This window comes from Andrena cerasifolii, chromosome 16 (assembly GCF_050908995.1).
Source record: "Andrena cerasifolii isolate SP2316 chromosome 16, iyAndCera1_principal, whole genome shotgun sequence".
NCBI classification, from domain to species: Eukaryota; Metazoa; Arthropoda; class Insecta; order Hymenoptera; family Andrenidae; genus Andrena; species Andrena cerasifolii.
In genome coordinates, this window is record NC_135133.1 from 9,840,984 (window position 1) to 9,853,479 (window position 12,496).

Consider the following 12,496-nt stretch of genomic DNA (forward strand, 5'->3'; position numbering starts at 1 on the left):
CGCACTGCTTAAATGATTCAAATGCATCATCTTTCAATATGCTTCTTCGACAGTTAATGAAACAGTACGTTGTCGCAACGACGAGCGTGGAAGTATGGCATATCGATGAATTCTTACACACTCTTTTGGACAGTTCGTCTATCGGACAATTTTATTCTGGAGATAGTTACATTGTACATTGGATGTATTCAGTTACAATTACTGGTAGGCTCCCGAGCATGTCCTGTCTTAATTTAACAATCTTTTAGAACTGTAATAACGTGTTATCTTATTTCGTACGTAGGTCGTGAACTCAGTGGTTTGCCCTCGAAGCATGCTGCGAAAGGTCGTGATCGATCGGTTTACTTTATCTGGCAAGGGCAGAGTGCGTCTTTAAACGAGCAAGGTGCTGCAGCGTTACTAACTATCGAATTAGATAACGATCAAGCGCCCCAGGTAATTATTTGCTTAAGTCTGGTCGAAGGTAGTGGTCGGATAATTAATACAAACTCACTCAATCTTCTTATAGCTTCGTGTGGTTCAAGGACACGAGTCAGCCGCATTTCTGAATTTATTTTCCGGAGGAATGATCGTACACAGTGGAAAGAAAATGGATAAAAAATGCGACGAACGGTGGCGGTTGTACATATGTCGAGGTACTTTAGAGTCAGAGGTGTCTTTAATAGAGATCCCTTGTAGTACTCGTCAGTTAAGGAGCAGAGGTTCTCTTATATTACTAGACACTAAAAACGACAAAATTTATGTGTGGCATGGATCTAATTCATTACCTCATATTAAAAAGGTATTCCTTTTAAGCTTCGTATCACAACGTTCGAAAAGTAACAGAGAACTTGAAAATGAGTTCGCCTACTTGCAAAGTTGTTTAAGCAACGGCAATTTAGGCACGTGAATTCGTAGTAGCAAGAGCGTTTTCGTTTTCTCGTTTGTTTTTCTATTTACTCACCTTTCTCATCATGTCTCTCGTTTGAATCCTTAAAACATCAGGATATAATGAAATTTAAGTATAAGTAGCTATAGACGTGACTAGCAATCTGTAGACCAGTATCTGTCCCCATTTGTTTAATATGAGGAACATGTTTCTAGAATGCACGTAACGCGGCGGAAAGATTGCAAGAGAAACGGCCCCTGGAAACTGGCTTGTCACCCGAAGGCGATGTAGACATTCTTGAAATTAATGAAGGAACGGAACCGGAGGAGTTCTTCAGTGGTGAGTAAAAGCCCGAGAACATGTGGTTTCGTACGATATTAGAATACATACTGTATACATGATAAAGAATACGATAAAGAATACATGACGTCGTTCATTATTTAGCTTTAGGAGGAATGAATAAGAAATTGTACGTATCGTTAGAAAAAGATCAATTACAGAATCATACTCCAAGACTGTTTCATTTATCAAGCATTTCAAAAGAATTTAAACCTGTAGAAATACTGTGCCCCCATCGTGCTTCTTTGCCGACTCCGTTTCCTTTTCTACAGGAAGATTTGTATCAAGTTAATCAACCAGGTAATTCGTACGAATAATTCTCCGAAATCGATTGTAACGCGCAGGCTGTAACTTGATCATTATGGTCTTAGCGTTACTGGTGCTGGATAACAAGCACGAATTGTGGATATGGCAAGGCTGGTGGCCCGATTCCGGGGGAGAGGATCAGTTCGGCAGTAAAGCAGTTCGCTGGCAAGCTGAAAGGAGAGCTGCCATGACGATGGCTATGCAATACTGGCAGAGCGTTCATTCGGAAACTACGAAATTTCCGATTTATCTAGTCTGGGCTGGTCTCGAACCTCTCCAATTTATAAATTTATTTCCCACGTGGACGTATCGCGACGACATCGCGGGATTGAACATAGAGGTATTTGTACGATTACCGAGCTCGCTAAAATTACATATAATTCAAACGAATGATCGATGATTAGGATGGTCGAAATCCTGGAGAGGTGTTAACCGTAGAGAGTGAGCTGGCTCGATTAACGCAGAGCACGTATCCCCCAGCTCAATTATTACAACGACCATTACCGCAAGGTGTCGATCCCACACATTTGGAATTGTATCTGTCTCAGCAACATTTTCAAGTTAGCTCTGTTTATTACACTTTACATTATTTGTAATTGAAAAATATTTACTATGCTTGTTTTAACGCAGGAGCTATTAGGAATGAGCAAGGAAGAATTTCAAGAGCTCCCTGTTTGGAAGCAAATGAATGTTAAAAAAGAGATAGGGCTGTTCTGATGAAACGCCTCTGGTGCCGAACCTACGAGCAATAGCTGCCCCTGTAAAGCGTCTAATAAAATTTTCGTTAATTATTTTATAATGTTTATAACATCAATTTTTTTAACTTCTCAATGTATGGATTCGCGTTTGAAATACGCCTAAAGTTGCCTATCGACCGAAGAACTTAATATAATAATGCAGTTGAAGATGTTTACTATTATCTGAAATATAGTATATATAACTATATATGCATATATATATATATATATATATATATATATATATATACACACACACAAACACACATATATATATAGATAGGTAATTATATATTTTTAATACATATTAAACGTAAATTGGCTTGTGAATATTTCCTTTATATTTGTATGGGCTTTATATTAATTGATAATACAATATGTTTTAGAATGGCTTATTCTTACACGTGTAACATTTGTACAAGAGCGACTGTATTCTTTACAACATATTCTGTGTTTTTGAACAGTATTCAATGAAATTTCTCAATGTTGCCTTGAGTCTTATTTCATAGTCCCTTGTAATAATCAAGCATCATACAAATCCCACTTGCGGCGTCATTAAATTTTACGAAAAAAACTATACCCTCCGTTAACATCGTTTTAAAATAACTTTTATCTTACATTCTCTTTTCTATTTATAATTTACATAATATCGCAGCGAAATACAGTAATTATTTTCAGTGTAAACTATATTTAATATAAATGCATCGATAAAATCAGAACTCTATATACGTAACATAATTATACATATATCAATAATATGGAATATGCATATCCAATCCAAGCTATTCTTTTAAACGAGATACAGCAACGCATAATTATTAACAAACAGAATAAAGAGTGCTCAGCATATTTCAAATATTTGCAACAATCAGTCGAATACGCTTTGCTTAATTCAATGGAGCAGAACAGACGCTACTTGCCTCTGTATGCTCATACATACACAGAAATGGGCGGCGTCGAGCCCCTCTTAATTTTCCACCATTATTCTCAGTTGAGTAAGAGAGAGAATACTTGTCGGCAGTCTTCCGTATCGCGCGCGGGAATTCTGTGTGCTCGCGCGAAGTTCTCAAGCGACACGCGAGATAATATTTAAAGTTTCACTGTCTCCGAATCTTCCCGATTCCTGCTAAGTGGTACCTGGGCTGCTCCATTGAACTGTAGCTTCTCTGTGTTGTGAGTGTAAATTACAAACGTCTCTTCATCTATACCTACACATCTTTGTCCCTTTACAAATCGACCAAGGCACGACAGTACATCGAGTATAAAAGAATCGTATGTCAACTTCGCGTACGTAAGTTGAGATCATATTCTGTTCAAAATTTGTCAATTAATATATAGCAAAGAACACAAATCCACCACAATGCTTACAATGGTCGTTTTTTTATTTAATTATAACAATAATAACGTACTACGGAAAGTATATATATATATATATATATTATATAATATATATATATATATTAGTATAGTAAATCTATGTGTCTAAATAATCTAATTATTAAAATAGTTCATCTGATTGAATGATTCAATATTTTATACGTCTTATCTTAAAATAATCGTGCGTTGATGCAAATTTACACATCAGAATCACGACTTCTTTTCTCACTTTAATGTCTCCCAAATTAATTCATCCTGTTATTATTCTTCATACCCGATTTACATAATGCTAGTTTGTAGCGTTGAAATATGTTGCTAGTACTTCCATACGAATCTTGGGTATCTGTAGCACATAATTTTATCCTTCAATAAGTTTCTTTTACAGATCCTTCCCAGTCAAATTCTTTGCTGACAGTTCTAAATTATAATGTTGAAGTATCTGTTAAAAATATTTCGACAGAGCCGTTATTTTGTATTTTATGTCTGTACCGTGACAAAGTAATCGGTTAAGATCGAGCAGTACTTAATATCCGCATTAAGGATAATGCTGGAATTTATTTTCTGCTGTTAGAAATGTGAGAGCCAACTGCGAAACCATCGGTCTCAGTAAGAAATGATATATTGTACAATTTCATATACAAATTATATATAACAAATGGCGAATATGTATTTACATTATAAAATTTTTCACCGCTATGCGTAATACTCCGTTAAAATAATTCCATTTGTTTTTAATATTCTCGACACTCTTTCTTTCTATATATAAAGTACAAGTAATTGAATCAGACATACAGAGAATTTATATTATTACCATTTGCGTGTTCACTGGACTTTCCCGTCAATGTAAGCCTTTATGGCAGTTTGACACTCCGCGGAACACCAGTGCTGGATCAGTAAATACGTCTCTGACTCTAATGCCGCGTCCAACTTTTTCCGTAAACTGTGGCGCAGTAAAGCCTTTGTGGCTTCCATGGACTGAAAGCGAATAGATAGAAGATTTATTAGCAATTTTCGATGCATATGCAAATGGAGGAGATTCAGGGCGCGAGGTATAAATATTAATTAGCCGCTGCGTGTACATAACTGATGCGGGAGCGAGAATCGGCTACTCTATTGTTAGTAGTGACACAATTTCGACTCTATGAAATAGTGCGGAGGATTGATCGCATTTACGAAATGTCCGTCTTAATTTATTTTCTGTTATTCACAGTAACCAGATGTCTCGGCTATTACACTGTCATCAGCAGTAAATTAAACAACATTACGCTCAAATATTACGACGGTGTACGTATTCTTTAAAAGTCATGTACCGGAGAAACAGAAAAGTAATGCGTAATATGTGATGTTAATACAGATCAACGGAGAAAGTGATTTGCACGAATGTAAAATTAACGAAGCATGTAATGTGATTCACAATCGATTTTGGGTATCTAGCTTAACCGAAAGGCTTTGCCGTTGCCCTAAGGGGAAAGAGTGCCCATGGCAATGGACGAAGGAACTGAGAAATTCGTCCCTTCCGCTTAATAATAAATCGCACATGGAGGTACACAAAGGATACAGATCGTACAATCAAATTTGCCAATTAAATATTATCTTTTTACAGTTCTGCGCCCCGGTAACAGGGATCGATGCATGCACGTATGAGAAAGAGGCGATCAAAGTATACGGCAAAAGCGACAGAAACAATTCTTATTTAATACTCCATAACGTAACTGTAAGCTGCGTCTGTCCAGAATCACATTACTGGCAGCTTCAAAAATACACGTACGAAGAAAACGATCTTATCACGCAAACGTTCAAGTGCATCAAGGTATGTCTTTAAGATTACTAGTATATCAAAATATTGTAATTGTAATCTCGTATGTGTTATAATGAGATCTTACTTTCTCGATATACAGAAACGAATGTGCTATACGTATGAATTTTGTGGACACATACGCTCCGACTTATACTCAACGTACTACAGATGTACTTGCCCAGAAAACCACTTGTGTATTTTCCGAGACAGAAGCGCGGAAAATGTTCAAGAACTACTTTATTCTGGTCCCGCTTACAAAGCTTACTGTCTTCCATTTAAGGCGCGCGAAACATTGTAACATTTATGTCAAAGTAATAATTGTATTATAAAATGTAAAGGATGTAAAGTACAGACCTGCGAAGATTGTTCACCCATAGCTTTTAAAGTCGGCAATAATTCAACTTGAAATCTGTCCGGCCACAGTACTCTAGTAACAAGGCCAGCCCGCAGTGCCTCGCTAGCTGTTAGAGTTCTACCACCCAAAAGTAACTCACTTGTCTGCAACACGAAGCATTCGATGATTACATTTATTAAGTAACGTGGCAATTAAGATTTTCTTTTTCAATGAACATACAATTGCACTTCCTAATATATGTGACAACGTGAAGACAGCGGCGCCTTCGGCGATTTGCCCTAATTTCCCATAAGGCGTACTGAACGTTGCTTTATCGCTAGCTATCACAAGATCAAACAATGGTAACATCGTTACCCCAAGTCCAACCGCAGCGCCCTGAACTCCAGCAACAATAGGTTTATTAAATGATGCCAGACTTTTTATAAAGTCTCTAAATAGACAGAACAAATTAGATTCTCAATCAATTAAATAAACACGACACGCTGCATGATAATGGTTACATACTTAACGGCGTCCGCGATTTCCTGAGCGCGAGCTCGGCGTTCTTCTTTACTCGTGTGCAATAACATAGAAAGTTCGAGACCTTCGCAGAAGCTACTACCTGTTGATGTTAATAAAACAACTCTACAATCGTCGTCTTTCTTCAGGATTGATAATGTTTCGCGAAACTCTTGCATCACCTGGGAATATAAAGCAGGCATTAGAACATAGATAAAGTACTTGCGTATACGTAAGAGAATGTAATTAACGATGTTCTCCTAAATTCTGTTACCTGAAGTGTAAGAGCATTTCTTATTTTCAATGAGGACGATGGAGTTAGTATTAGTTGTACAAGATTGCCGTGTCGACGTACGTTTATCTCTTTATTACTGAATTGGCTTCGCGTTTCTATTTTCGTTTTATTGTTGTCCACCTCCGACGTCTTCGTGGTATTTGTATTTACTGAAAAAACAGAGTTTCCATTCGGTAATTTATATCTTCGATGTAAATGCAATATATTCGGCGGTAAGCTTTGAATGTTTTTAGATCAGCGTTTTCACCTTTATTTTTACGATTGGCCGCTGAATTTCCAGATCGATTTCCAGCACTGACCACTGAAAGGGCAGTCGCAGCTTCTGCAAGACAGGCTGAAAGTTCATCTTCTCCTTTGGGAAATTCTTCATTGTTATCTGACTCGCTTGTTTTAGCAAATGTAACTTTGTTCTTTGCAGCTTTTTTGGTTTTTGATGTTATCTTACCTGTTGTTGTACCATTCGACCGTGTAATAACTTTGCCCGGAGCACTACTGCTTTCGTCTGTTAGGGTAGTCTCCGATTGTTTAGAATTCTTATCGACTTTCTTTGAATCCGACTTTTTGGACTTTGCTTTATCCTCCACGGTGTTAGCCGCAGTATTTTCTGCGTCGACCTTTTGTACAACTTTCTTTTTACTTTTCTTTACGTTCGCCCTCTCTTCTTGCGAATGTCTCCTCTTAGTAGATCTCAGCGAGTGAGAAGCCCCTTCGTCGGCTTTGACAGTCTCAGTTTTCTCTGGACTATCAATGCTGACTCTGGGGCTCCCAGACGCACTGGAAAACGAGCTAGACGAATGTCTCCTGATTATAACTGACGCATCCGCTGCATTCCTTATTTTCGCAGGTAAGATAAACTCTGATTGGGATGGTACATTCGTTGGCTTCGTTAATGTAGCTTGCTCTCCAACTTTCTTGTCTGCCTGCGTGTCACTTAAATATATAGAGGTCCTTTTAGACCTCGGTGACACCTTTGATATGCCTGACGTCGAGGTGCGTAATCTTAAAACGGCATTGCGTACTAATTTCTTTCTAATCTTAAGTTCGCGCTGTACTTTCTGTAGGTCCATAACTTTCGTCTGAGATTTAGTGATAGGAATCAGCCGTTTCTTGTCTGGCTGTTCCACGTCGTACAGTAAATTTACAACACCCTCGTCTTGAAGCAATCTATCTATTTCATTTATGATCTTTTTCTTTGGCTTAGAATCTCCGCTACTATTTTCCGCCGATCGTTTTGATTTCGAGACTATTTTTGATCCAGACTTTTTCGTCGGCGCATTCAACTTCGCTTTCAAGGCAACCGCTTTCTTACTGGAAGACATGTTTTGCTTCAATATCTTCTTTATAGTTAGATTCTTCTTAGCGATAGGTTGCGAGCCCTTTTTACTAACACTTTGCTTCGAACGTTTTAAAGGTGCGCTCTCGGGTGTGTTCGATGTTGAGTCTGCTTGATCTGTATGCTGTTTACTCGTAACTTCTTTTGTTATCGTAATGTCAGCCTCATTATCTGCAGCAGTAGCAGGCAAAGTATTCTCTACGGGCACATGATTCTCGATTGTTAAGCTCGCCTCGGTTGCGCTTTGCGCTTCATTCTCTAGAGGCTGCTTTTTATTCAATGATACTTTACTTTTGTATACTTTCTGACGCTTCACGATGCTCTGCTGCTCTTCGTGTTCTCTAGCTTTCTCTGTAAGCTTTCGTTTCCTACCTGATCTTGACTCATCGTACCGCAAGTCCTTCGCGTTCGACTCAGCATTCATTTCTGAAATCTGCTGCTCAGTCATCATGGGGGGTGATTCTGAATCAGGTGTTATATCCTTTGAGAGTGGATCTGCCATATCATCTATTAAATCAATATTAACTATCTCCTTCTCTGTTTCGGGTGTGGATTTTGCTTGAACCTCGTTAGAAGCCTTAATCGGTGCAGGCTTAAATGTTTTCTTTTTCTTCGATGGATTCTTTTTAACTGGCGTGACCGGTAACTCCAGAAGCTGTTTCAATGCTAACTCTCGTTCAACCAAAGGATCAAGTTTTGGCGGTGCACTATGATCAGCTTGCTCGACGTTCCCCGAACTCCTCCCCTCTTCTGTCAGAGTTGGCGGTTTCAAATTTGACCAATCAGGATCAACGTCGCCTTCTAAAATTGCTAATAACTCTTTGTTGTCAGAGGTGCTTTCTTTCTCGGTTTCCGTATTTACGTTATCCGTCTGTCTTTTCTCACAATGAGTGGATGATTGAGTAGTAGACTGAGGCAACGGTATAAGCGCTGGCAAAGAACTTATTGGGCCACCAGCTAGTTTACTCGATAATCTCTGAGTTAGTTTTTTAACAAAGAATATATCAGGCCCGGGTGGCGCTTCCACAATTTTCTGCTTCTCCCGAAGTCGCTCCTTTAATGCCTCTGTCACTTCGGCCGGCGTAGCTATTTGGCTAATCAAATTACGACCACGAATGATAGGAGGAATAATTTTTGCCTGTGATGACGTTTGACTCATCGCAACCGAATCGTGCGTTGTATTTCTTAGAGACTTTCCAAAGCTCTGCGATACTGGAGAATTTACTTGGTCTTTATTCGACGACTTTATATTACACTGTTCCTTTACTATACTTTGATTATCTGTTTGTTCTTTTGATATTTGCAGTTCCTTATTACCTTTCACAACTTCCGCAACCTTTCTAGCCGCTGTAACAGGCTCCTTCTCCGTGCGACGGACTTCTTCTTCCACTAACACCACCGTATCTTCCATAGGCTGAGCTGTCTTTGTATCGTCTAATAAACTTTTCAATTCAATTTCTACAGTGTCTTGCACTTTCGACGACGACTGGCTGTCATTCTCTAAATCGTCCGCATTCTCATCGCCCCAATCATCAAAAATATCTTGGATCACGCTTCTCTTCTTAGTCGCGGCTCCCACTTTATTTATTTCATTTACAGATATGCTTCCCTCTTTCGAATTATCTACATGCTCCGGCGCGACGGTAGCATTACTATGAACAAGGTCCTTTTTCCCAGTACTTTTATCCGAACTATCGCAGCTTTCGGTCCTGACTTTATCATTTGTCTGAACTTGTACATCCTCTACGTCATTTTCTCTACTAGCGTTGCACTTTGTCTGGGCTTTCTCTCTGTTAACATTATCTACAAGTTCTGGCTTGCGAACGATTTCTGGAGTTGTCGACGTTACGGAATCCACCTCAGATGTGGTACGTTTCAAAGTCTCTTTGTTCCTCAGTTGAGTACATGTCTCGGGAACTTCCGAGTGTATAACTTCTGTTGAAATCACTTCTATTATAGTTCCATCGCTCTCGTGGCTGTACTCTATCAAATCGAACTGTTCCTTCACGATTTCAGTTTTCTTGGCTTCTTTTCCCGTGCCCGACAATTTGCTTTCGCTAGAATTTACTATAACATCCTTCTCGTGTACAGTCACAACAATATCTTCTTCTATAGTTTCATTCGAATCATTAAGCGGTACCGTTTCTACAGTTAGTACCATAACTTCCGAATTACCATCGACCAGCTTAGACAAATCTGTGTCTGCGTCTACATCATGCAAAGACTGGTCTTTACTTTCGAAAGTCTGGCTGAGCGACTTAATTAGCTCTTGACATTGGGCGTTAGTATCGTCGCCGGTATCTACGTCTATCACTGTACAAACATCAGGCTTTTCCAAAGTTTTCTGATCTTTAACTGTACTCTGCGCTTCAACGTCGTTCGAAAATTTTGTACTCTCTTCGTTTAAAGATGCGCCTTCCATACATTTTACATCATTCTTACCACCGATCGACACTGCTGTTTGGCTACATTCATTTGCCGCCTTACTCTCTTCGCTCTGATCAGCATCGACTCGTACATCTTTACCAGCAGTCGCTTGTTTAAGCTCATTATCCACATCGTGGATAAGCTTTTCTTTTAATTCGACCACCTTGCCTTTCACTTCATCGGTCGAATCTTTGATAGCACGCTCGGTTAGTGGTAAAGCAGCCTCGACCGTGCTGCCTGTACAATCTTTCGAATTACTTTCTTCGTGCTCGGGAGTATTCTCCGTTCTTATCGCATGATCGCTACTCGATTCTGATTCTAAAGAAGAGGATAAATATATTGTCGGTGTTGATTCTGGTTCAAAGGTATCAATCTGAATTTCATCTACTTGTTCCATGGTAAAACAGCAAACTCATTACCATTATTCAAGAAACCAGAGATCGTCCTGTTAATGAGAACTGAAGATTAATGCCAGTAACGGCGCTACTTACAAATAATTGGATTGTCTAGTCTTATGCGAATAGGGTAAAATAAAAAACTTCTTAATGGCTACCATAACCTTACTCGGATTTCTAGATTATGCGAAAAAAGATTACTGATTTTCCCTTCTCTTCACTGAACAAAATTGGTAATAAGATTTCCGTTCGGGAAGAGTTCAAGTGCGTTAGTGAAACGAGCATTTGGCTGGAATCCGCGAAAGTATGTTACGAAGACAAATGTTCCAATAATTTATAAAACTACGATGAATAATACGTGATACAATGATTCGAAAACGGTCTGTTTGATGTCGTTATTCGATAGAAAGATTTTCCGCACTTGAAATCTGCCGAGTAGAGGTGCTTTATGCGCGTCGTTACATTATTTAACAATAATTCTGTTAAATATATGATATGATTTTAATGGCAGAATGAAAAACTCACCAACCAAGACTGCCGTGTCCATACCGTGCCGATTCCAGTGAGAATTACATATTATTTGCGTCTTGGAATAATTCTTTTACGGCAGAGCAGCTCTATTAATCGAACACTTTTAGTAAATCATAGGATAATAGATTTCGCACGGGAAAACAATTACTTCCTTATATCTAAACACAGTGTTTACAAGAATGAAATCGGAGGCTTGTACTACTGTTATCAATCCAAGTACTCTTTCGTTAATGTTATATGAAATAAATGCGCGACAACGCGACAGAAAATACGAGACTTCGATAGAAAGTTAAAAGACGTCATGCACGACTTTACATCGCGGAATGGAAATAAATAAACTTTTTATAACCGTGGTCTATAGTTACTGGTAGTTAATTAAGTAGGATTGTCATTGGTTCCTCTTATAGACGGTGTCCCATTTAAATAACTCCAAGTGAATGGCTTTGAAACTATTGGTGATATCAAAAAATCTTTCAGATAAAAGTTGGATAGTTTCGACGGGAGCATAGCGTTGTGTCAATAGGTTTGTTGTAGGCGGAGGTGTAGAGGGCATTTAAAGCTCAACTTTGCTTCCTTGAATAGAACCATATAGTCTTTAATATATTGATATTAATGTAGCTCTTCAATTACTATTTACTAGAAAAAAGTGTTGGGGTACTTGTGCCGAAAAGCTATTAGTTTAGGAAATATTCTAATAGAAAAGTTTCTCTGAGTTTGGTAAATTTATCGTTGGTTCTTCAGCTTCAGTCAAGTTGGTCAAGCCCGACTCTGCAGCAGAGTCTCTGCTCGACTTCGCTCGACTTATGGAGGTAAAAGCAAGGTGGAGGCTACGCGATTTTTTCTTTAAATTGTTTGTGCAGTTTTACCAACAATAAGAATTGCGAAGAAAAGTGTGTACGATTCTTTTGTTTCTCCAGACTCCAGTCTGCATACTAATTATATAGCTTTTAAGTCAAAGAGTCGTAGTTCTTTGAAAAATCATATATGTAATTCAACAGAAGTAGTACAGAAATGAGGTTAGAATAAAGGATGGAATAAGTGGCATCCTCGATTCTCTCTCCGAAGACATTACTTTGCGCTACCTCTTTCCACGTCATGTTATCCTGTTACGAAGCCTGATTTTAGAGATATCTGAAAATTTTCGTCAGATTTTGGCACAGGTATCAGGAGAACATGAAGCGAAAAGAGGTATTCTGAATTTCAGCTTCGAAGGCATCCTCGATTCTCTCTCCGAAGA

At 38.6% G+C, this 12,496-nt stretch overlaps 3 protein-coding genes across 15 annotated transcripts in view; 2 read left to right on the forward strand and 1 right to left on the reverse strand.

Annotated features, from left to right (window-relative positions):
- Nucleotides 1-2,738, forward strand: part of Svil (Supervillin) — an 11,390-nt gene extending 8,652 nt beyond the window's left edge. For 4 of the 7 annotated variants that reach the window (XM_076828914.1, XM_076828911.1, XM_076828912.1 and 1 more), the window contains exons 19-26: nucleotides 54-204; nucleotides 284-435; nucleotides 509-781; nucleotides 1,084-1,207; nucleotides 1,313-1,507; nucleotides 1,579-1,853; nucleotides 1,918-2,073; nucleotides 2,144-2,738. In XM_076828914.1, coding sequence (XP_076685029.1) covers nucleotides 54-204; nucleotides 284-435; nucleotides 509-781; nucleotides 1,084-1,207; nucleotides 1,313-1,507; nucleotides 1,579-1,853; nucleotides 1,918-2,073; nucleotides 2,144-2,230 — 1,413 coding nt within the window. In that variant the 3' untranslated portion in view covers nucleotides 2,231-2,738. Of the gene's footprint in view, nucleotides 1-53; nucleotides 205-283; nucleotides 436-508; nucleotides 782-1,083; nucleotides 1,208-1,312; nucleotides 1,508-1,578; nucleotides 1,854-1,917; nucleotides 2,074-2,143 lie in introns of those variants that run through there. The other 3 variants (XM_076828915.1, XM_076828916.1, XR_013087354.1) reach the window with 3 other exon arrangements.
- LOC143377543 (uncharacterized) lies at nucleotides 2,569-11,899 on the reverse strand. Of its 7 annotated transcripts, none has more exons than XM_076828934.1 (8): nucleotides 11,254-11,899; nucleotides 7,019-10,778; nucleotides 6,821-6,895; nucleotides 6,553-6,722; nucleotides 6,285-6,460; nucleotides 6,000-6,210; nucleotides 5,780-5,923; nucleotides 2,569-4,602 (listed from the first exon to the last, which is right to left on the reverse strand). In XM_076828934.1, exons 2-8 carry the CDS (start codon nucleotides 10,728-10,730, stop codon nucleotides 4,450-4,452), a joined length of 4,641 nt encoding a protein of 1,546 aa, XP_076685049.1. In that variant the 5' UTR covers nucleotides 10,731-10,778; nucleotides 11,254-11,899; the 3' UTR covers nucleotides 2,569-4,449. The 7 variants fall into 7 exon arrangements, with proteins under 7 accessions (XP_076685049.1, XP_076685048.1, XP_076685045.1 ...); XM_076828933.1 differs by having other exon boundaries at nucleotides 6,821-6,925; XM_076828930.1 differs by having other exon boundaries at nucleotides 2,569-4,044; nucleotides 4,439-4,602; nucleotides 6,821-10,778; nucleotides 11,254-11,898.
- Nucleotides 4,757-5,793, forward strand: LOC143377553 (kappa-scoloptoxin(11)-Ssd1b-like). Its single transcript, XM_076828954.1, has 4 exons — nucleotides 4,757-4,911; nucleotides 4,982-5,170; nucleotides 5,231-5,437; nucleotides 5,526-5,793. The coding sequence occupies exons 1-4, from the start codon at nucleotides 4,804-4,806 to the stop codon at nucleotides 5,721-5,723; spliced, it is 702 nt and encodes a 233-aa protein (XP_076685069.1). The 5' UTR covers nucleotides 4,757-4,803; the 3' UTR covers nucleotides 5,724-5,793.
- Nucleotides 11,900-12,496: the final 597 nt, after the last annotated feature.

What these genes read in the sequence shown, in the direction of transcription:
- LOC143377553 (XM_076828954.1), top strand. Translation starts at nt 4,804, where the DNA reads ATGTCCGTCTTAATTTATTTTCTGTTATTCACAGTAACCAGATGTCTC. An exon ending in CGCTCAAATATTACGACGGT is followed by an intron (nt 4,912 to 4,981) that starts GTACGTATTCTT and finishes ATGTTAATACAG; the next exon opens with ATCAACGGAGAAAGTGATTT. An exon ending in ATAATAAATCGCACATGGAG is followed by an intron (nt 5,171 to 5,230) that starts GTACACAAAGGA and finishes ATCTTTTTACAG; the next exon opens with TTCTGCGCCCCGGTAACAGG.
- LOC143377543 (XM_076828930.1), bottom strand. Translation starts at nt 10,730, where the DNA reads ATGGAACAAGTAGATGAAATTCAGATTGATACCTTTGAACCAGAATCA. An exon ending in GGCCAATCGTAAAAATAAAG is followed by an intron (nt 6,723 to 6,820) that starts GTGAAAACGCTG and finishes CTGTTTTTTCAG; the next exon opens with TAAATACAAATACCACGAAG. An exon ending in TGGGTGAACAATCTTCGCAG is followed by an intron (nt 4,603 to 5,779) that starts GTCTGTACTTTA and finishes ATTCGCTTTCAG; the next exon opens with TCCATGGAAGCCACAAAGGC.